At 66.7% G+C, this 20,912-nt stretch overlaps 1 protein-coding gene across 2 annotated transcripts; it reads left to right on the plus strand.

Annotated features, from left to right (window-relative positions):
• Nucleotides 1-3,038: 3,038 nt before the first annotated feature.
• On the plus strand, nt 3,039-19,117 carry DUSP8 (dual specificity phosphatase 8). Of its 2 annotated transcripts, none has more exons than XM_047692192.1 (7): nt 3,039-3,176; nt 9,126-9,423; nt 11,076-11,214; nt 15,807-15,973; nt 16,464-16,623; nt 16,878-17,001; nt 17,662-19,117. In XM_047692192.1, exons 2-7 carry the CDS (start codon nt 9,235-9,237, stop codon nt 18,722-18,724), a joined length of 1,842 nt encoding a protein of 613 aa, XP_047548148.1. In that variant the 5' UTR covers nt 3,039-3,176; nt 9,126-9,234; the 3' UTR covers nt 18,725-19,117. The 2 variants fall into 2 exon arrangements, with proteins under 2 accessions (XP_047548148.1, XP_047548147.1); XM_047692191.1 differs by having other exon boundaries at nt 3,041-3,176; nt 9,126-9,465.
• The last annotated feature ends 1,795 nt before the right edge of the window (nt 19,118-20,912 follow it).

Consider the following 20,912-nt stretch of genomic DNA (forward strand, 5'->3'; position numbering starts at 1 on the left):
CCTGCCCGACTCCCGCACCCGCCCCGGGGGCCGACGCGACCCGCCCAGCTCCGGGTCCTGCTCCACAGCTGGGAGCGCGGACCCCCGGAGTCGCGATCACTCAGCAGCCAGCCGTACTTGGATCTGGCCCCGCATGACACGGGGGCCCCTAGCTGGGGAGCTGAAGACCCCGTGAGGGGCTCCCTTCCACGCACCACCCGGGGCTCAGACCGCAGCCCTCCCCAAGCCGCCCTCGCCCCTTAACGTTGCGCCCCTGGGAGCAGGAGTCTCTGCGCCCTGGAGGCGAGCTAGGGGATGGAATTTAGCCCCGGGGCTAGGAAGAACCTAGGACAGAGCTAGTGGCCTTGGAAAATCACAGTACCTCCCTAACCCTGGCCCCACCGTTGCAAAACTCCAGGTTTTAAGTGCTCGTTTGCAGGAGAAGTGACAGGATCATAAAATAATTATGGCCCAAACATGGTTCCCTGGCCAGGCAGAGCCCCAGAAAGCTGCAGGCCACCCCCACCCATTCACCTACTGTGGCTTCCAGAAGGAAGAGAGGACACCATCGCCTGCCCCTCCATTTACTGCCATCTGCTCAGGCTCAGAGAGGAGCTGCCCAGGGCCCCGCCGGCCTTCTTTGGGGCAACGGGCACTCCCAGGCCACCTGCGGGGCCCTGGCCATCTCTGAGCTGGGCAGAAGAGGAACCCACTTGGACACCGTCCACCTTCCTCCTTTCCTGGGCTCATCCTGGGCCTGGACAGCTCCTTCATCTAAAGACAATCTCCCAACTTCTGTCAGTCCCAGGCCCTCTAGCTCTGTCTCTGCTCCCCAAAGGCCGTGTGTGTTCCCTGCAGCCACCTGGCCCCATCTGAGGCACAGCCTGAATCCTCCTGTCCCTCCTGAGGGCGCACCACTTTTCAGACTGGAGTGGGCCAAACGCAGTGAGGCCCCACTGCAACCCCCCACCCAGCACTGACCTGGACACGCATCTCTCCAGCTCAGGGTCTGCCCCAGCCAGGACCTCTCCTTGGCAGGGCCCTCTTCCTCCAGGCTCCAGCTAGGTACAGAGAAAGAGGAAGGACCTAAACCCAGCCCCAGCCCCAGCCCCCATATAGCCCCTGGGTTCCCAGCGCTTCCTTCCAGGACAGGCCTGTTTGTCCGCGGTGTTGGCTCTGTGCCAGAAGCACCCCCCCATGCACCCCATATACAAAGATCCTGACATTCTTCCAGCCAGCAAGGAAGGAGGCCCCAGGCACTTCCTAAACACCTCCTCTGCGAAGCTTGGAGGCCACAGGTGACAGTGCCTGCTCTCCAGAACTGAGGACCAGAAAGGGGCCCCCAGAGCCCCGGCCAGTGCCCGCCTACAGCCCAGTGCCCTCCCGCAGGCCCACACAGACCTACCTCTGGGGTCCTGAGTGCTCCTTTTCTCCAACTCCTCATTCAACCAGGGATAGCTAAGAGTTGTCTCCCAGCTCCCTCCTTCCAAGGGAAGGGGCTGCACTCCCTGGCGGCCGAAGCCCTTCTTGGAGCCCCAAGGAGGCCCTGGGAGAGCTGCCAAGGCCAGGGGACTCCAGGCTGGAGGAAAGATCACCCTCACTCACCATCAGGGAGTCTTAGAAGAGGGGGTTTAGAAACATTAGAGCTGTCTAGTCACAACCCCCCCCCCCCCAATAATTACCTTCAAAGGTTCCCATCAGCTCATGGGCTCCTCTCTCTCAGAGCTAACCCCCTAGTGCCGGGCACAGGGCTGGCCCCAGAAGGCGCTTGGAGTAAGTACCTGGTGAATCAGTAGTGCAGGAAGGCATCTCCTTTCCTGGCTCTGCTGGCTTCTGCTCCCTGGCCTCCTCCAAGTTTTTCCTGCCTGGGGGTGAGGGTGGGGGTCCCTCCTGCACCTTGGGTGCCTCCACAGCCTCCCCTCACTGCCTGCATGTCACCTCCTGGGGTGGCCTCCAGACCGCCCACCCCCTTGTGTCTGGCCCCTGTTTGTTTCCGGCCCAGCCCTGCTCAAGGTGTAATTACCTATGTTGTGCCCGCTCTGGACTCCCAGCGCCCGGTCCCCAGCGCACCGAGGTCCCCTGGGGGCAGCCCCTCACTGCGGGTGGGGAGAACACACACGGTCAGAGTGGACCCCGATGAGGGCTGGTTAGGGGCGGCTTTTCCCTGCAAGCGCCAGGGGCTGTAGGGGATCCGGTGGGGCTCGGGGACAGCGCTGCACTGGGGACTCCCTCACCGGAGGACAGATGTGTGACCCGACGCAAACCCCCTCGCCTCTGGGCTTCCAGTTTCCTGCCTAGGGACGCGGAAACCCAGCTTCCCACCCCCGGTGTCGTGGAAAGGGTCGGCGTGGGTGCTGCAAGGGAAGTGCCGGCCGGGCCTAGCGTCCCGCGGGCCCCCGAGGCCGGCGAGCGCTCCCCAGCCTGCAGGCCCCGCGCGAACAAAGGCTGGGGGCGCGGGAGGCGGCGCCAGCTCGGACCCGGCCGCCGCGGAGGGAAAGCCCTCGCGCCGGGACCCGTGCAGCTGGCCCCTCCTCGGCCGTGAGCGCCGCGAGGCCCGGCGTCCCCGGGAAGGCTTCCCGGAGGCGGGGGCCCCGGCGGCACGGGAGCGACGCCGTGCGGTCCCTTTAAGAGCCGGTGCAGGGCGAGGGGCGGAGGGCAGAGGGCGGAGGGCGGCGGCCCGCCCGGCCCGCCGCCCCCCCTCGGCGGCCGCCGCCTCTGATCTGCACCCGCCGCTCCGCTCCGGCTGACGTCACCTGCCCTCCAGCCGCGCGCGCTGATTGGCTGCAGGTGACGTCAGGGCCTTTTTCGCTCGGCATGACCTCATCCCCGCCGGCGGCCCCGCCCTCCGCCCCGGGCCTGTCACTCGCGGCCGAGCGCGGCAGCCGAGCCGGCTCCGCGCCCCCCGCCCGGACGCCGGAGCCCGAGCCGCGCCGGAGCCGCACCGGCCGCGCCCGCCGAGCCCGGGGTGGGATGCGCGCCGCGAGCGCGCGTGCCCGCCCGCAGTGCGCGCGCCCCGGACCGAGCGAGCGCTCCCCGCGGCGGCGGCGGCGACGGCGGCGACGGCGACGCGGCCCGCGCGCTCCCCCGGCCCCTGCCCCGGCTGCGCGGGCCCCCGCCGGGCCCATGGGCGGCGCGGCCGAGCGGGCGCGCTGAGCGGGCGCGGGTCCCCGTGCGCCCCGGACGCGAGCGACGGCGAGGTGAGCGGGGGCGCCGAGCGGGGACGCGCGGGGCTCGGGCAGGGGCTCGGCCCGGGGGGCACTGCATCGGGAGCGCTGGGAAGGCTGCACCCGGCGGGCGCCCGGGAGGAGGAGGCGGCCGCGAGGTGAGCGACCCGGCTCCCGGGGGCGCCGCGGACCGGCCGGGGAAGCCCTTCGCGCGCCTCCCGCAGAGCCCGTTGGACCCCGGCCGGGGCCACGCGCCCCCCACCGCGCTTCGTCGCCTTTCTCCTCGAAATTCCTTATTTCGGGGGGAGGGGCATGCAGTGAGCACCCAGGGCCTTGGCCCCTTGCGATCCAGCGTGGATCTGTATGGACCCTTGCGAGAGCCCCAGACCCAAGGATGCCCCCCACCCCGCCATGTTGGCCCCAAACTGGAGAAGGTCGTCCCTGCCCCGCGGGTTGGGGATGCAGGCCTTGAGCAAAGGAGCGGAGGGCTTTAGCCTGTGGGCGGCCCAGAAAAGGGCCCATTCCGCGTTCGGTGGGGAGGGACTGCAGATCCATGTCCCCTGTGTGGCGGGGCCTCCGCGGGGGGCCCCCACCTCAGGGGGCTCCTCGGGCCTCTGCAGAATAAAGACCATCCGGCCGCCGGCTGCAGAGGCAGCGGCGGGTGCTGGGGGAGGGGCTGGCACTGCCAGCCTGAGAGCAAGCAGGCTCCCTCAGCCTGTCCGCCCACCTTGGCGGGGAGGGGTACCTTACAGTCTGGCCTGGAGGCGATGGGGCTGCAGTGGGCCCAGCCCCCCCCCCCCCCCCCCCCCGTCAGGTCACCCCTCCTGGGACAATTTGCCTCCTGACTTCCTGCTGCATAAATGTACCGGCTTCTGCAGGGTGGGGGTTGGGGGCCTGGGTGCTGCGGGGATTGCGGGGTGCAGGGGGAGCCCGTGCGGTGGAGGACGGAGGTGGTAGGGTCTAGTGTTGTGCTGCAGCTTGGGGCGGATGTGGGGGTGCTGCAGGCTGGGGGAGGCAGTGATCTCCTGCCAAGCCCCCTGCCCCTGGGGGTCTGAGTGAGGTCCGAGGGAGGGTCCGTGCACTCCCCACTACCTCCCTCAGACCTTGCTCCAAGGGCAGCTCGCGCCCCCACCCTGCTCAGGGAGGACAGACGTCCCAGGAATTCACTGCTCAGATGTTTAATGAGCCTCTGCCTGGTAGAGCAGCTCGCGTGGCCCGGAGCTGGGGGTTCATCCTGAAGTCTGACTGAATCCCTCGGCAGTAGGCCAAGGGCTCCGGGACCGTTGCTGGGCGGTTCTAGTCCCCTGCTGCGCTCAGCCCTCCCTCCGGAAGGCTCCTGTGCCCCAGAGGCTGCCCCCAGGAATGCTGGCCTCCATTCACAGGGGTGCAGAAAGGTGCCGGAAGTCACCCACCGCTCCAGAACCCTACCCAGCATCCTCTCCTCTCCAGCCGAGGCTGACCTTGGGGCCCGGCTGTTTCAAGTGGACAGAGGGCCCACAGGGCTGTGGAAGCCAGAGGGCATCCTGGCTGCATCTCCAGAGGGTGCAGCTTAGAGGGAGGGAGAGGAAGGAGCCAAAGCCACAGCCAGAGGGACATGGGTCAGACTCTGACCACCCAGCCTGCATGGGCTGTGTCCACCTCTGCCTGGCCCGCTCCGGGTGGTGACTGCTGGATGTCCCGGGACGGCCCAGGTGCGTAACATGGGCGGACAGAAGTCCTGCAGATTGGTAGGGCTAGAACCACCCAGTCAGGAGCAGGGGAGACCTAGAAGTGTAGGGTCCTGAGCGTGCCCTCCGAAGGGATCACACACATGTGGACACCTCCTCCCGCAGGCTCTGCCCAGACCCCTGTGAACCGAGGGGGCAGATCCCCCACCATACTGTCTCCCAGGCTCATGCCCTCCCCAGACCAAGTTGGCTCTGCCTGGCCTTGCCACATCACAGAGGGGATGGAGTAAAGGTCAGCTTGGACCCTCTTCCATTCAGCCCAGAGAGATGAGGGGGCCAGGATTAGAGTATTTGGGGGTCCCTGATGAGAGCAGATGAGGGGAAAATGAGCTGACTTGGTGTGAGCCACAGATCAGTCTCTCTCCTGGCCTCTCTGTGCAGCCGTTTCTGCATCCAACAGTGCACTGGGTCACAGAGAGCTGGACATCTCAGCATTCTGGGGGCCCCCACGGCCAGGTCCTCCCGAGGGCCTGCCTGTGTATGCCAGGTACCATTCGGGCTGGAGACACCTCTCTGAGGGAGAGCCACTGTCCCCCATGGCTGACAGTCCTGACAGTCGTCTCCAGAGGTAGTGAGTTCCCCGTCACTAGGTGCAGAGCAGGAGACGTTGGTGAAGGCACCGTCAACAGGGAGTTTTCTGGTCACGCATGTCCCTTGTTCAGGGACAAGAACGTGCCCCATGGAGGCCCAGGGAGCCCTCGGTGTGATGAGATCTTGGAGCTGCCCCTGGGGTTCGGGTGTCTCGGGGTTTGGGGGAATTCGGCGTGCAGAGGGTGGGAGTGACTGCGTCCAGTGACCTCACATGAGCACACACGTCTGCATGTGAGTGGTTGCACGAGGGGCCGGCATGGAGAATGGGAAAGAGGTGAGCCAACAGCCTGTGGACAGTGTGTGGAGGGTCACGTCCTGGCACGCGGCACAGAAGCCAGGCTGTGCCGTGAATGTGGCCTTCCCGGACAAGGGGTGGCTGCCTGCCGCCTCCCGGCGGGGGGCTGGGGGGACAGGCAGGTGCGGAGGGGCCTCTGGCCTTCCAACCAGGAACTGCCCAGTCTCCTCAGCGACGAGCCCTGTGATGGCGGTCCCTGGGCTTGTGCCTCCCTCCCACCTCTGTCCCACTGGCGCCCAGGCTCTGGAATAGCAGGACATAGGTGCTGTGTCCCCTCAGTTCCCAAGAATGGGGTCTGGGCTGAGCCTGGAGTGGGTCCTTGAAATCAGAGAGGCCCAAGACGCTGCAGGGTCTGTGTCCTCTGTGCCCACCCTGCCTGTTCTAGCCGCATGTTTGGCCTGAGACTGTGCTAAGCTCCCCCCCCAGCCCCGCTGGAGCTCTGAGCCCCGGATCCGGGCACAGCAAGTGAGGGTCCACCCCCAGGAGCTTTAGATCCACTCCCAGGAGGCCAGCTCCGTGCCAGACGGCCCCTGCAGGAGGTGCGCCTGGGCCAGACCTTGGACCCTTGGTGAAGGCATGCCCGAAGGCAGGAGGACGGGAGCCTGTGTGCATGGGTGCTCACGGCAAGCAAGGAGGGATGGGACCGGGTGGAGCAGAGTGGGGTGGGGGGTGCTGGGGGAATGTCACGCCTGGGCTTTGGGTCTCCTGGTGACGCCCAGGCCCCAGCTACTGGGCACCTGCAGGCAGCCAGGAGTGGGCCGCCGGCCGCATCGCCAGCCGGCACCGAGCTGGTGCCGCAGGAACAGCGGTTGCCGGGCGCCTCTGTGGTCGCCATGGCAACGACGGAGGCGCTGACTTGCTAATGAGTCCCCCTCGGCTGCGAATAACAATACTGTGGCGGTTAATGGGGCTGGAGAGCTCCTTGAGGGAGGTGGGGCTGAGACCAGGTACTGGGCCGGGGGGAGCCTATCGGCCCACCCTCCAGCCCGCTCCCTGCCCTCTACCACAGCCCCTCCCCTCCCCCCACCGTCCTGCAGCCCCACAGCCCTGCTGGGCTCTTCCCCAAACTCGTCCTGAGCCGGCCTCCCTCCTGTCCTGCAGAGGGAGCGGGCGCCTCTCCGCACCCCAGCCCCTGTCCCAGCTGGTTAGGGATCCGAGGGCAGTGTTTGTGCCCCGTGACTGCAGGGAGGGCAAAGGACCTCCCTTCAGCCCCTTCCTTGTCCCTGCCCTGAAGGGCTGTCCCGCCTCTCGCTTCAGGTGGGCGCCAGTCAGCGCTCCCTAGCTGATGGGAAACCTGCGCGCCCTCTGCCCCCACGCATCTGCCCCAGGAGCTGGGCCTCTGCGCTGGGCTCCTGGTCAGGCCTCCATGCCAGACGCTCACGCAGGGGGCCTGGAAGGGGCGGCCGGTCTGCCACAGTCTTGACGAGGTGCAGACGGCAACTCAGTAGCTTCTCAAAACACGTCGTACAGGAATAGAATTGGGGGCCCTCACCACACAGGCTGGGACCCCCCACAGCAGACAGGGCCCCCTCAGCAGGGGAGGTCCCCCAGGCAGGTGCGGACTCCACAGACAGGCCCCCAGCTGGCAAAGAGCCCCCTTGGCATGTGGGGTACCCCTTTTGGCAGACGGGCCTTTTTGCTGTTGGCCTTGCTTGGTTTGGCCCTTGGGAGGGATAGCGGCCCCAGATGCACCCCGGGCCTCACCCCCACTGTGGAGGAGCCCGGGCACCTGCCCGGGGAGCCGGGCGTCTATGAACGGGATCCCGGGGCCCTGCCTTCTGGCCAGGGCCATCCCGGCCACTTCCCGTTGGGCCAGCTCCAGGGGCCCAGCCTAAGGCTGCCCATGGCCAGCAGGCATGGCCTACACCTGCCTGGCACCTGGTTCTCTGTGAAGCCCGCCGTCCCCACCCCACCCCACCTGAAGAGGGACAAGTGTCCTTGGGAGGCCTCAATTGCCGCAGCTGGAGGCTGGGGGCTTACTGAGAGGGTCATCCTCTGACATCTGCTCCCCCAGCCTCTCCTGTGCCAGAGCTGGGCAGGGGTGCGGTGGAGGGAAGACCCCGCATGAACAGCAGTGGTAGAGGCCGTGGGTCCTGACCAGTCCCCGTGGGGTGACCCGAGGCTAACCCCTCCCCTTCCCCAAGTCTCCATCTGCCCATCTTTAAAGTCAAGTCAGCACCCTCACGCTGTGCATCCTGGTGGGCTGGGTAGCGAGGTGGGCCTAGGAAAGGCTGGTCCTGGCAGGTGGCAGGGCAGGTGGGGCGTGGGGTGGGGGTGGGAGGTGTGTGGCAGAGGCCAGAGTACCAAACCCGCAAGAGGGGTCTAAGCCCCAGGATCTGGGGTCCCTTGTACTTCCTCCACACAGCCCTCAGCCCAAGAGCTCGTACAGGCCATGCTGAGAGTCCCCGCACCCCAAGGGTCCTACATCTGTGTCACCTAGTTTGCCTTTCATCCATACCACCCCATCCTGGGACCTACCAGCCCCTTAGAAGGGTCCCCGTAAACCTCAGGCCTTCAGTGTGCCTGACACAGCCTGCCATGCTGCCCGCTCCATTCAGTGAGCGTGTGACAGGCTCCTGCAAGGAGACAGACACTGGCCCCAGACCCTTTTTGCGGCAGGCACTAGGGCTCAGGCTGCGGGACTGGGACAAGGCAGCCCTGGAGGAGCCCCACCTCCATGCCCAAGACCCCCCTGCCCCCCCTGGGGCCCTGCCCGGGGAACCTGCCCCAGGAGCCCAGCAGCGTGTGTGGACGCAGCCCGGAACCCCCTTCCTCGGGGTCCAGATGGTCAGTTCAGGGCATGATGGCGCTGCACACAGCTGGAGGGGGCCGGTGTACTGGGGCAGGGAGCGGGTTCTGGACCCTGCCCGGCCCAGAGTTCTGGAGAAGATGTGTGTGGGGGGGGGGGGGGCATCCCAGCAATGGGATGACAGAAGCCTTGAGGGCAGAATGAAGGGTTCCAGATCAAGTGAGTGTCCGTGAACCCAAGGGCCTGGGGAGGGGTCCTCAGGCCCCTCCTCCCTGTCCAGCCCGTGCTTCCCTCTGGGGTCCCCCATCTGCCTTGCTGTGTCCCACTGGGAGGCTGTCGCCGTGGCCTGCACAGCGCAGTGCCGGATGGGACCCTTGGGGCCCGCTCTCCCTGTCCGATGGGCCCATCTCGCATGTCTGGGGACTCGCCTTTCGCGGAGCCAGAGGGGCTATTGATTCACCCCAGGCGAGGTAGGGCCCCCCGGGTGCCTGCCGGCTCTACCGTTCCGGTGCCCTTGGGTCCCAGCACAGGCCCTCCTGAGGCCAGCCCTGCCTGGGGTGCTGGCCAAGTGCCCACCGTGGGGGCCCACAGCCCCGCTCACCATCTGCCTCTCCCTGCAGGTCTGGCATCATGCCCGGGCCCTCTGCCCTCTAGGCCACATCCCCGGCCTGCAGAGCAGCCCCTGGGCACTTCAGGGCTCACCCCTTCCCCACTGCCCCCTGCCCCACCATGGCAGGGGACCGACTCCCTCGGAAGGTGATGGATGCCAAGAAGCTGGCCAGCCTCCTGCGGGGCGGACCTGGGGGACCGCTGGTCATCGACAGCCGCTCGTTCGTGGAGTACAACAGCTGGCACGTGCTCAGCTCAGTGAACATCTGCTGCTCCAAGCTGGTGAAGCGGCGGCTGCAGCAGGGCAAGGTGACCATCGCCGAGCTCATCCAGCCAGCTGCGCGCGGCCAGGTACCAGCCCTACGCCCTGTCCCACCCCCACCCCATCCCTACCCAGGTTCCCATCACTTCCAGGGGCCAGGGCAGAGCTCCTCAGCTGGGTACACAGGGGCCCTCCGCTGGCCGCACCACCCCCCCTCAAACCCACACCGGGCTCCCAGGGTCAGAATGCTAGCTTGGGCCTGGCAGGCAGCTCCCACCCCGCTCCCCGAGCTTCCTCTTCGAGGCACAAATGCTCCTTCCCAGGGAGGCCCTCTGCAGAGCCCATCTCCCCAGAGACGAGCCCCTCCCACCAGCCTGGTGACCCTATCTAGGTCCTCACTCAGCCCCAGAGCAGAGGTCTCCCCATGTAAGACTGGATGGTGTCCCTGGGGCCCAGGCCAGGGCTCAGAGGGGCAGTGGACCCAGATGGCAGCTGGTCAGGCGCACACAAGTGCTGTGAGAACCCAGAGGAAGATGGGGGGAGGCAAGAGGCTTACACTGAGCATCCGTGTGCCCAGCCCCCAAGTTCTTTCCCTGGAGTTCTGAGTGACCCAGAATTCTCTCTCCATGCCCCTCCCCCATGAATGTCCCAGGTCACCTGCAGGGGACAATCCTGTCTCCATTAGCCAGGAGCATCAGGTCCAGCACTGAGAGGGACCACTGGCCCCCTGACCAGGGAAGGCGGGGGCACCTCCAGTGGGGGAGTGACATGGCCAGCAGCCCGGAGCTGGGGAGGGGTCTCGGTCACAGGCCCTGCGCCAGCAGAGCTGGATGTGAGGGGACCCAGGTGGCACAGCCGCTTACAGGGAGTTCCCCCCACGCCCACCAAGGCCAGAGCAAGCTCCCTGCAGCCTCAGGGAGGGAACCCGGTGATTACTCACCCCCAGCGAGGACTCCCAGGCAGAGCGCAATCCCATTGGCTACTGGTGACATCATGGACCCAGGGTTGGCGGCTCAGCTGGCTTAGGGCCTGAGTGTGCTTGGGGGGCAGGGCAGTAGCCAATGGGAGTAAAAGCGACTCAGCAGCTGGTCCCCAGGCTGGGCATTCAGGATGGGAAGAGGGCAGGGGAGCCCCAACGTCCAGCTGCCTCCTGGGTGAAGAGGGGCTCTTACAGCAGCCCCCACGTTTCCCATCGCTGGCTAGGGAATTGCCCACATCCAAAGGCACGCCACCCTCAGAAGCGCTGAAATGGCCTCCCAGTGACCCCGGGGGTGGTTTTCCCTTGGCCTCAGCCACCCCGACAGCGTGTGTACCTTCCTGTCACCGTGGCCACCCATGTGTGCCCGAGGACCCGGTTACACTCACTGCATCTTATCCTAGGGGGCCTGGCCCACTGTGGGTGCCCGCAATGTCCGTCCTTAGTGGAGGTGCCTGTGTGAGAACGCGGACACGAGGAGGAGCGTGCTCCTGTTCCTGCTGGCTCGGAGGGCCTGCCTGTGTTGCTATGGGCGCTCACACCTGTCCAGGTGTGAGCTGTGAGATGGGTGGGTGGCAGAGAGCCTGCCCTCCCCTCCAGGTGGCAAGGAGGCAGCAGCCCCTCCCTGCCACAGCCTGACCGGTAGCAGCAGGTGGCAGCGGGGGATGGGGGCATCAGGCAGGTGCCCAGCAGTGCCCTGATCTCTGCCCTTACGGCCTCCAGGTGGAGGCCACAGAGCCACAGGACGTGGTCGTCTATGACCAGAGCACACGGGACGCCAGCGTGCTGGCCGCGGACAGCTTCCTCTCCATCCTGCTCAGCAAGCTGGACGGCTGCTTCGACAGCGTGGCCATCCTCACGGGTGAGCTCCAGATAGCCCCGGGGCAGGGGGCTCTGGGCACCCTCTCCTCACTGCCTCTCCTCACTGGGAGCTTAGCTTTGGGGGGGGGCATTGGGGGAGTCAGTCTCTGGATCCACTTCTGCTCTCTTCTCTGAGCCCAGAAACCAGCAGGTACTGGGGGCAGTGTCGGTGGGGGGAGTGCTGTCTCAGTAACTAGAGTTCTCCCAGGCTCCATTGTCCCCTCCCTTGGACCCGCACGCTTTAGCACCCCTCTAGCATGAGCCTACCCTGCCCCTAGCAGGTGAAGAGGTAGGTGGGAAGAAAGCCCTAAATGCCATCTGTGGCAGGAGAGGAGGGAAGGGATCTAGGCCGACATGAGTCTCTGCCCCTCCAGCTGTCCAAGATGGGGGCATAGCCCCTGTCCTCTGCAAACCGCAATCTGACCAGAACTGGTCCCAGACAGGGAGTGCCTCTGAAGGCTGCAGGCAGCCCAGGATGCCCGGCCCCTGCTGGGGACCAGTAGAGGTCCCTGTGGGGCTTCCTGGTCCCCAGAAGCAGCCCAGGCACCCCAGAGGCTGGGAAGGCCCCCGTGCACACACACACGCACACGCACACACGTGCACACACGCACGCACACACACAGGCCCCACCCTGGTTCTTGATGATTCCTTCCTCCGTTGGCAGGGCCTGGGGCACTTCTGCAGAACCCACCTCCCAGACACGACGCAGGTTCCAGGGATGGGTTGAGCTGGCCTGTCTTGGGCGGTGCACCCTCCCTGCCCGGGTCTGGGGCCTTTGGGGGCACTCCTGCCCCTGGCCTCTGCAGCCAGGGGCCGTGACCGGTGGGTGGAGGATGGAGAGGGCTGAAGAGGGTGTCAGCAACCTCCCCACCGCTGGACACCTCCGTACAGTCACCACATCTGCCCTGAGCCGCCCCTTACGTGTGGGCATGCTGTGGGGTGGTCCGTGGGCAGAGGGCTGGCCCTTTGGCACTGGTGCCCAGAGGGAGCATGGACCTTCACCACAGCCCATGGGAGGCTTACGGGTGGGTCCGTGTGGTGTGCAGGTGTCCGTGCTGCCGTCTACGCATGCGTCTGGGTCTACACAGTCAGAGGGCGTCTGCATCTATGCGTGGCTCTGGGAAGCTGGTGATCTGTGCTTGCTTGTGCGGTGGGACGTGGGTTTGTGTGCGTGTGTGGGAACTCTCTGACCAGAGGCCACAGAATTGCAGACTCTGATTCAACCACTGAACCCTGGGCTCCATTTGAGGGCTGAGTAGGTAGGGAGAAGAGGGAGGGAGGACAGAGGCTCTGGGCTTTCTCGGGGGTGTCCTGGTGTGTGTGTGTGTGCACGCGCGCGCGCGCCCATCCTCTCTAGTCAGTAGTGGGAGCCACCAGGCCTTCCACAAGTTTGAGAAACGGGACCCAGAGCAGCACCCTCCCTGACCACCAGGCTGCCCAGGAAAGCCCAGAACCTCTGGTGCTGTCTCCTCTGGAGGCTGTGGCTCCTCACCTCCTCACCTCCTCACGTTGAGGGCAGCCATAGGGCAGGTCTCCGATGTGCCAGGAGGGCTCACCTGACACTGGCTGTGCCCCAATTGGTGCGCTCAACTCTCCGGGCCTGCACCTGCTCTTTGTTCCCTGCCAGCCCCTCCCTGCGAGGGTAGAGTATTTGACCCATTTCCCTGAGGGCCAAGCCAGACAGAAGTCCAGACCCACCGCGGCATGAGAAAGGCTCACGGCACCGAGTCAGGACGCGGACTCGGGGACAGCCGGGGAGCCTGGCCCGCAGCTCCCACCCCTGAGGCCAGCGCAGGGCCGCAGCCGGTGAGAACGGGAAGGCAAGGCTGAGTGGGACCGGGGAATGCTGCCCCGCCAGAAAGGGCGAGTGACTTTCCAAGGTCGGTAGCGCAGGGGGAGGGGGCTCCGCGGAGGCCAGACGGGGCGGACCCCCCCCGCGGTGGGCGGGGCCGGGGAGCGCCAGGAGGACGTCGCGGCCGGGGGCAGCGGGAGGCCTCTCGGGGACCGGGGAGGCTGGCGGCTGCAGAGGAGGGAGGTGGGGCAGGGCGCGGGGTACGGAACCGGCCGGGACCGCCGCCCCCTCCCCAGACCGCTCGGCGGTGACGTCCGGCGGGGCGGGGACGGAAGGCGAGCCTGGCCCTTTAAGCGGCGGGCGGCCGGGCGCGCGCTGCTGCGGAATGCGGGCTGCTGCGGTCGCGGCGCCGGCTCGGTGCGCCCCCGCGGCCCGACCCCGCGCGCGCCGCCCTCGGACCCTGGCCGGAGACCGCGGCGGGAGCGGCCCCTGCGCGGAGGGTGCGCGGAGCGTGCGCGGGGGCGGAGTGGCAGGCAGATGCGGGCCCTCCCTGGGCGCGGGGACCGCGGCGGCGGGGCGGGGGACTGCGGGGCGCGCCCCCGGAGTGTGGGCAGGAGAGCGCCTGGAGGGAGCGCGGCGGGGTCAGGACCGGCCGGGGCCCGAGGGTCGGTGCGGTCCGTGGGTCCTGGGCGCGAGCTCCTGTGCGAGTCCGCGGCTCCATTGTGCGGCGGCGCGAGCTAGGAAGCTGCGAGGCAGAGGGAGGTGGATGTCCCTCCTGAAGCAAGGTGCCCTTGGGGATGCCTGGGGGATGGGGGAGTCTCCCCCCCCACCCCGGCGAGGAGTGCCAGCACCTGAGGGTCCTGGCCTGCTGCCACTGATACAGGGTGGACCTCTCCAGCAACAGGGAGCCCCGCGGGGGTGTCCTGACATCACTGGAGGGGTGGGGCCACAGGCTCTGCTGCCCTTGGCCCGGGTGGGGGGCTTGTCGGGGTCACCACAAGCTGCTTGGCTCTCCCGGAAGGGAGGCAGACCTGTGGGGCTTTACCTGAGGGGTTGCAGTCAAAACTGGCAGGTCTGCACCTGTCCAGAGATCCCCCTTTGTAGGGGAAGTTGCTGGTGGCATAAGCCCAGCCCTCGGCTTGGGTGACGCCCCCCAGAGAGCGCAGGAGGCATATGGTAGAGACGAGTCTTTGGCAGAGACCCTGCAAACCTCCCGTCTCCTAGGGTGGGGGGCCTTGTCCTCCAGCAGGAATACCCAGGGGACCCTGGGCTCTGGCTGGTAAGCGAGCCCAGCCCCCACAGCAGGGCAGCTTTCACCTGTGCGCCGCCTGTCAGCTGTGCTCACAGTCAGCCACTTCTCCGTGTCCAGCCAGCGGGTTGCCGAGGTAGGGAGAGCTTCTCCTCCAAGGCAGCTGCCTCCACTCCCTCAGCCTGCAGGCCCCCCCCATCACCCTGCCCCCCACCAAAGGCAAGCCGTTATTGGGGGCACAAGGAATGCTCGTGGCACGCACTCTGGTTGGGGGTTTGTGGAGCTGGGCCAGGGGTGAAGGCCAAGGGCACCAGGCATCTCTGTCCTGGGAAATCAGCCAGGTGTCAGGCACCAGCTGTGTCTGCAGATGGGGGGGGGGAGGGGGGGGGAGCACTGGGGCTCACGTGGCCTGGGCCCCCGCCTCACTCCCCTGCCTCATCCCAGGTGGGCACTAGGGTGGGCATCTGTCCGCTTGAACTCTGTAGTGGATCCGTCCACGGAGGGCAGGGAATGTCCACAGGCCTCGTGTCCCCAAAAGTGTGGTTTGTCCCAGAGTGGCCGCCAGGGAGTGTCATCTCACCGTACAGGAGCTGGCGGCCACCCAGCTGCCTGGGCGTGGGCCGCTTAGTTCTCCTGTGTGTCTTCACAGCCTCCGTCTCTGTCGAGACTCACAACTGTGCTATGTGGCAGGCTGGCTGTGGAAACCGGCCAGAGGTGTAGTGAGTCCCGCCCATGGTCACTCACGGAGTCAGAGATATACTAGGGATTCCCGCTGGGGTCTTTGAGGCTGGCAGATGGGCTCCTTCCACTAACCTGTGGCCCAGGACGTGGTGGTGCAGGGAAGGCAGTAGGCACCTGCCCGCCACGTGTCGCATGCGTGCCCGCTGCAGGTCCTGCTCGCTCCCTGTCCTCTGGTGCTGTCCTCTGGGCAGAAGCGAGCCCAAACTGGAGCACAGGTGCCCTGCAGGCCGTGCCAATTCCAGGAGGTGACGACATGCCCAGGGGCAGGAGGGCCTCCCTCCAAAGCCCTTGCCTCCTGGTCCTGGCACCTAGGCTTGGCCAGGGGCTCCCAGCCAACTAGCATCAGGGAGGGATTGCGTCAGCCCCGGGGGAGAGGCAGGAAGGCCCAGGCTGGCCCCTGGCCACCACAGGCACAGAAGAGCCACACCCTCGACGGGGACCTTCCATGGCATCGGAGCCGCCCCCCTCCCCAGCCCTGCACGTGCTGGGCCAGCCCGCAGCCTCGAGCCGAGTTTATGGGCATCACAGCGGCGTCCTGGCGGGCGCAGCTCCTAATTAGTCCTGGGAGGAATGCGGGCGTAGAGACAAGCTGTATATGCGCCCAGCACGCGCCTCGCGCCTCGACTCTGTGAGCGCAGCCTGCCGGCACCCCACACTGACTCCTGGTGCTCAGGCCAGAGTCTCACTACCTGGCACCGCGTGGGGCAGGGGGGCCAGGCTGCGGCCAAGATGGAGGGACAGTCGGTGCCCGGGGCTCGCTCTCGCGCCCAACCAGCCGGCCGCCTGACCCACATCTCCACTCCTCCTGCAGGGGGCTTCGCCACCTTCTCCTCCTGCTTCCCTGGCCTCTGTGAGGGCAAGCCAGCCGCCCTGCTGCCCATGAGCCTCTCCCAGCCCTGCCTGCCTGTGCCCAGCGTGGGCCTGACCCGCATCCTGCCTCACCTCTACCTGGGCTCGCAGAAAGACGTCCTGAACAAGGTGTGCCCACAGCTGGGCTTTGGCCGTCTGGAAGGGGGGAGAGGCCGGAGCTCAGAAGCAGCTCAGAAGGGCTGGTTTGGGGAGGAGGGCGAGAAGAGAGCTGAAAGCCAGTGAGGGGTGGTTGAGCGTGGTGTGGGGGAAGCCTGGGCTGGGGACTGGGGCCCGACCAGAGCCTCGCTGGTGGAGAGGCAGCTCCCAGGCCCTTAGGCGGTGGAGCCGGCATGCCGAACAGCTGATGTCACTGGCCCCCGGGCAGCCCTGAAAGAATCCCGTGTTGTCAAACCGTGATAAGGGAAGAGGGAAAGGCGCTGCCAGGCAGCCAGAGCGTTCCTGGGAGCCCACCTCGGGCGGCGCTTGCCGCGACCAACCTCCCCAGCTCCCCCACCCCCCCACCCCCGGCCACCAGAGGCTCAGAAGTCCAGGTGGAAGGGGGGAGGGGCTCCCACCTCCAGGGCACCCCCTCCTCCAGCCTGACCTCCCGCCCCTCCAGGACCTAATGACCCAGAACGGAATAAGCTACGTCCTCAATGCCAGCAACTCGTGCCCCAAGCCGGACTTCATCTGTGAGAGCCGGTTCATGCGCGTCCCCGTCAACGACAGCTACTGCGAGAAGCTGCTGCCCTGGCTGGACAAGTCCATCGAGTTCATCGGTGAGTGGGTGAGGGAGGGGCGGTGCAGGGGCGGGGGGAGGCTCTGGGGAAGGGGGCAGCGCCAGGCATCTCCTGGAGGGGTGGGGGCAGGAGGCAGGGGAGAGGCTCAGTGACCGTGTGGGGGGGGGCTGGGCCTGAGATGTGGGGCTGGGGTTGTGGGCGGTGGGGCCAGTAAGGTCCCCTGCTGGGGTTAGGGAAGGGCCCTGCACCCTGAGCCTTCACCGCCACCCCCCCCCCGCCGGCCCTGCCTCCAGATAAAGCTAAGCTGTCCAGCTGCCCGGTCATCGTCCACTGTTTGGCTGGCATCTCCCGTTCCGCCACCATCGCCATTGCTTACATCATGAAGACCATGGGCATGTCCTCAGATGATGCCTACAGGTAGCCTCTCCTTTCTTCCTGGGCCTAGAAGTTTAAGGCTGGAGATGGCCCTTCCCGTGCCCCTCTCCACCCACTAGCAGCAGCTTGAGACCCGAACCCAGCTCCAGCACTCCCGGATGGGTCTGCGCATCAGCTGTATGCCCAAGCATGGGGCAGGGGAGATGGGCAGGGAGCCCGGCTTCAAAGCAGCCCCCTTCCCCCCAGGTTCTTGAAGGACTGGGGCTCCAGCTCTCCTGGGTGGGTCTGCACATCAGCTGCATGCCCAAGTGTGGGCAGGGGGCAAGGGGTGCGGGGAAGGGGGAGCAGGGGGGAGGGGGAGCAGGAGGGGCAGAAGGAGGGGAGGAGAGGAAGTAGGAGGAGGGGGGTGGGGGCAGGGAGAGCAGGGGGAGAGCTGGAGGAGGGGGGGAGCAGGGGTGGGGGAGGGACGAGGGGCAGGCATTGGAGCAGGGGGAGCAGGAAGGGTGGGGGCAGGGGAGGGGGACGGGGAGGGGACATGGGGGGCAGGAGGAAGGGGGAGGGGCAGGGAGAGCTGGGGAGAGCAGGAGGGGTGGGGGCAGGGCAGGGGGACGGGGGAGGGGACATGGGGGGCAGGAGGAAGGGGAAGCAGGGGGCGGGGGGAGGGGCAGGGAGCCCTGTCTCAAAGCAGCCCCCGTCCCCCAGGTTCGTGAAGGACCGGCGCCCATCCATTTCGCCCAACTTCAACTTCCTGGGCCAGCTGCTGGAGTACGAGCGCAGCCTGAAGCTGCTGGCGGCCCTGCAGGGAGATGGGGCGCCCCACCCTGGGACACCCGAGCCCCTCCCGGGCCCCGCGGCCCCACTGCCGCCGCTGCCACCACCTACCTCAGAGAGCGCCGCCACCGGGAGCGCAGCGGCGGGTGCGGCCAGGGAGGGCGCGCCGGGCGCCGGTGGGGAGCCGCCCGCACCCGCCGCCGCCGCCGCCCCGGCCACCAGCGCGCTGCAGCAGGGCCTGCGCGGCCTGCACCTCTCCTCCGACCGCCTGCAGGACACCAACCGCCTGAAGCGCTCCTTCTCGCTGGACATCAAGTCGGCCTACGCCCCCAGCCGGCGGCCCGACGACCCCGGGCCCCCCGACCCCGGGGAGGCCCCCAAGGTGTGCAAGCTGGACAGCCCGTCGGGAGGCGCGCTGGGCCTGCCCTCCCCGGGCCCCGACAGCCCAGACGCGGCGTCAGAGACGCGCCCGCGCCTCCGCCGGCGGCCCCGGCCTTCCGCCGGCTCCCCGGCCCGCTCCCCGGCGCACGGCCTCGGCCTGAACTTCGGCGACGCCTCGCGGCAGACTCCGCGGCTCGGCCTCTCCGCGCTGTCGGCCCCGGGACTGCCGGGCCCCGGCCAGCCGGTGGGCCCCGGGAGCTGGGCGCCGCCGCTCGACTCCCCCGGCACGCCGTCGCCCGACGGGCCCTGGTGCTTCAGCCCCGAGGGCGCGCAGGGCACGGCCGGCGCACGGTTCGGCCCCTACGGCCGGGCGGGCGCGCAGGGCTCAGGGGGCGGCGACCTGCGGCGGCGGGAGGCGGCAAGGGCCGAGGCCCGGGACGCGCGGACCGGCTGGCCGGACGAGCCGGCCCCGGAGACGCAGTTTAAGCGCCGAAGCTGTCAGATGGAGTTCGAGGAGGGCATGGTGGAGGGGCGCGCGCGCGGCGAGGAGCTGGCTGCCCTGGGCAAGCAGGCCAGCTTCTCGGGCAGCGTGGAGGTCATCGAGGTGTCCTGACGGTGGCCGGGGGACCCAGCGCCCGACGCTCCGCTGCCCTCGGCTCCCTGGCCCCGGGCCGCCGGCAGCCGGGCCCACTATAACTATATATTATATATAATGCAAAGAAAGGTAAATGGTTTTACTGCGATTTTTATCAAGAAGTAAATATTTCGATTTTTTATTTATTTAAGCTGTTCATTTTGGCAACGATTGGGCAACAGTGCGGCCGGCCCTCGGACTTCTATTTTTACTGTCTGGTATTTAAACTGAAACCCACGTTTCTAAGCAATATGAGGCCACCTTCAGTCCCAAGCTGGGGTGCCAGGCCTGGGGTCCCCTCCCTGCCCTCCCGCCCCCAGGAAACACTGCTGACCGTTGCAAAGAGGCTGCCGAGCTTTCGTGCACTTTTTACATAAGAAAAAGGGGAAAAAGGAGAAAAAAAAAACTTTGCCACAAACTGAGCCGCAGAACCTCCCTGTCCCTCCCTGACCCCCCTCCTCTCCGCTCCTCCTCCTCTGCTCCTTTCTGGGCTCTGCACCAAAGTCTAGGTGGGGGAAGTGTCCCAGGAGCTGGGGTGTGGCTGCGGTGGCTCTGCCCACTGGAGGCTCCCCCAACCACCTGCCTCCCCCACCACCCACCCTGCCCCTCGCCTGGCTGGTGTTGACTGGCATCCGGCCTAAAGAGGTGAGGGTGTTTGGAGGGGCTGGGGCTAGAACAGGATAGGGGCTCGGTGGGTGTCAGATTATGTGGGTCCCCAGGCAGGGATGGAAGTGGAATGGCCCCCACTCCTGCCTGAGCCCGCGTCCTTCCATGGGTTCAGCAGGACAGTTCCGTCCAGGCTGCTCTCCTCTCTCCGCTTTGCAGAGCTGCCTGGCGCCACCCACCAGGTGGGAGACAACAGGAGAAGCTCAGCCCCGGGGGTGTCAGGCAGGGAGAGCTGGGCCAGCCAGCTCTGGCTCCCCGGGTCACAGGGCGGATGGATTTCGAGTTCTGGGCTCTTCCCCACCCAGGCCCCAGGCCCCAGGCCCCAGACCAGACCTGAATTCGGGTATGTTCCTGCAGGTGGGGTGTCTCCATGAGGAGCTGCCTTGCAGAGGGAGGGGGGTAAGCACCTGACAGACACTTAGGCTTCCCGGGGATGGGGTCCTTAGCTCTGGGAGAGCAGTCTCCAGGCAGATCAAGACCCCTGATGTGGCCAGATGGCAGGTATCCCCCATGCCTGCCCCCAGCCCCATGGAGTCCTTGGAGAAGGCCAGATGGCTTTTTGACCCCGGGGGGACCCTCCTGGTCCTTTACCTCCTGGTGGTAAAGGCAAGGAAAATGCCCCCGCTGCCCCCTGCCCCACACCCTCTTGGGTCTTTGGGACCCGTGGCTTTTGGAGGCAGGAGTAGATATCCTAGGACATCCTTCAGATGTCCTAAAGTCCTGGGTGCGGGGGCCGGTCGCCTTGGGAAGAGGCCAGGGGCTTGGCAGGAGGGCAGCTGGGTGGGACCGAGTCCTGGGGGCAGCTGCCCGTGTAGTTGTTTCTTCCGTTTGTTCCGTTGACCTGCAGCCCTGTGCCCATCACCCTCCTTTAAGCAAAAGTCCTCTTCCTGTTCCCCTTGTCCCCACCCCTTTCCCCAAGAAAATAAGCTATCATCGTTGTGTTTGCAATCTATGGATTAGAGGTTTAAGTATTTATTATTGGTTAATTATTATTATTATGATTGATTATGTAAACTTGCCTTCTGTCTGTCTATCGCGTTGGGTTTCTGAGGTGACCCTGGGTGTGGAGGATGCACTGGTCCCCACCTCCACGCCCCACCCCTGTACTGTCCAGGAGACAGTGGTCTGGGGCCACTGGTTGGGCCCCAAACTCTGGAGGCAGGTCCCACAGCCCCTGTCCTTTCCTCTCTCTGCCCTCTGCCCTTTCTCTAGGGCCGCCAGCATCTCTTGTGACTTCTGTCGTGGAGTGTGGGGGGCTCTTGCTCTTGAGGCACTGGTCACCCCAAAGTGAGCAGCTGCAATGTGGGGGGAGGTCCTGTCCCGGCCATCCCCTCTCCTGTCCTGGGGGGGGGGACCGGGCCCTGGCACGAGCCCCTCCCCCGTGACTTCTACACACTGCCTGAGGCAGGGCGGGGCCGGGCCCCAGCCCTTCCACCCTCTTGCCCTGCCCCTGGCCCTGGCATTGGGGGTCACCCCAGAATGGACCCCGCCCCCTCCTAAC

This window comes from Lutra lutra, chromosome 10 (genome assembly GCF_902655055.1).
Source record: "Lutra lutra chromosome 10, mLutLut1.2, whole genome shotgun sequence".
NCBI classification, from domain to species: domain Eukaryota; kingdom Metazoa; phylum Chordata; class Mammalia; order Carnivora; family Mustelidae; genus Lutra; species Lutra lutra.

Coding starts and splice junctions, on each gene's coding strand:
- DUSP8 (XM_047692191.1), top strand. CDS start 9,235: ATGGCAGGGGACCGACTCCCTCGGAAGGTGATGGATGCCAAGAAGCTG. Junction 9,466..11,075: donor AGCCAGCTGCGCGCGGCCAG/GTACCAGCCCTA, acceptor TACGGCCTCCAG/GTGGAGGCCACAGAGCCACA. Junction 11,215..15,806: donor CAGCGTGGCCATCCTCACGG/GTGAGCTCCAGA, acceptor CTCCTCCTGCAG/GGGGCTTCGCCACCTTCTCC.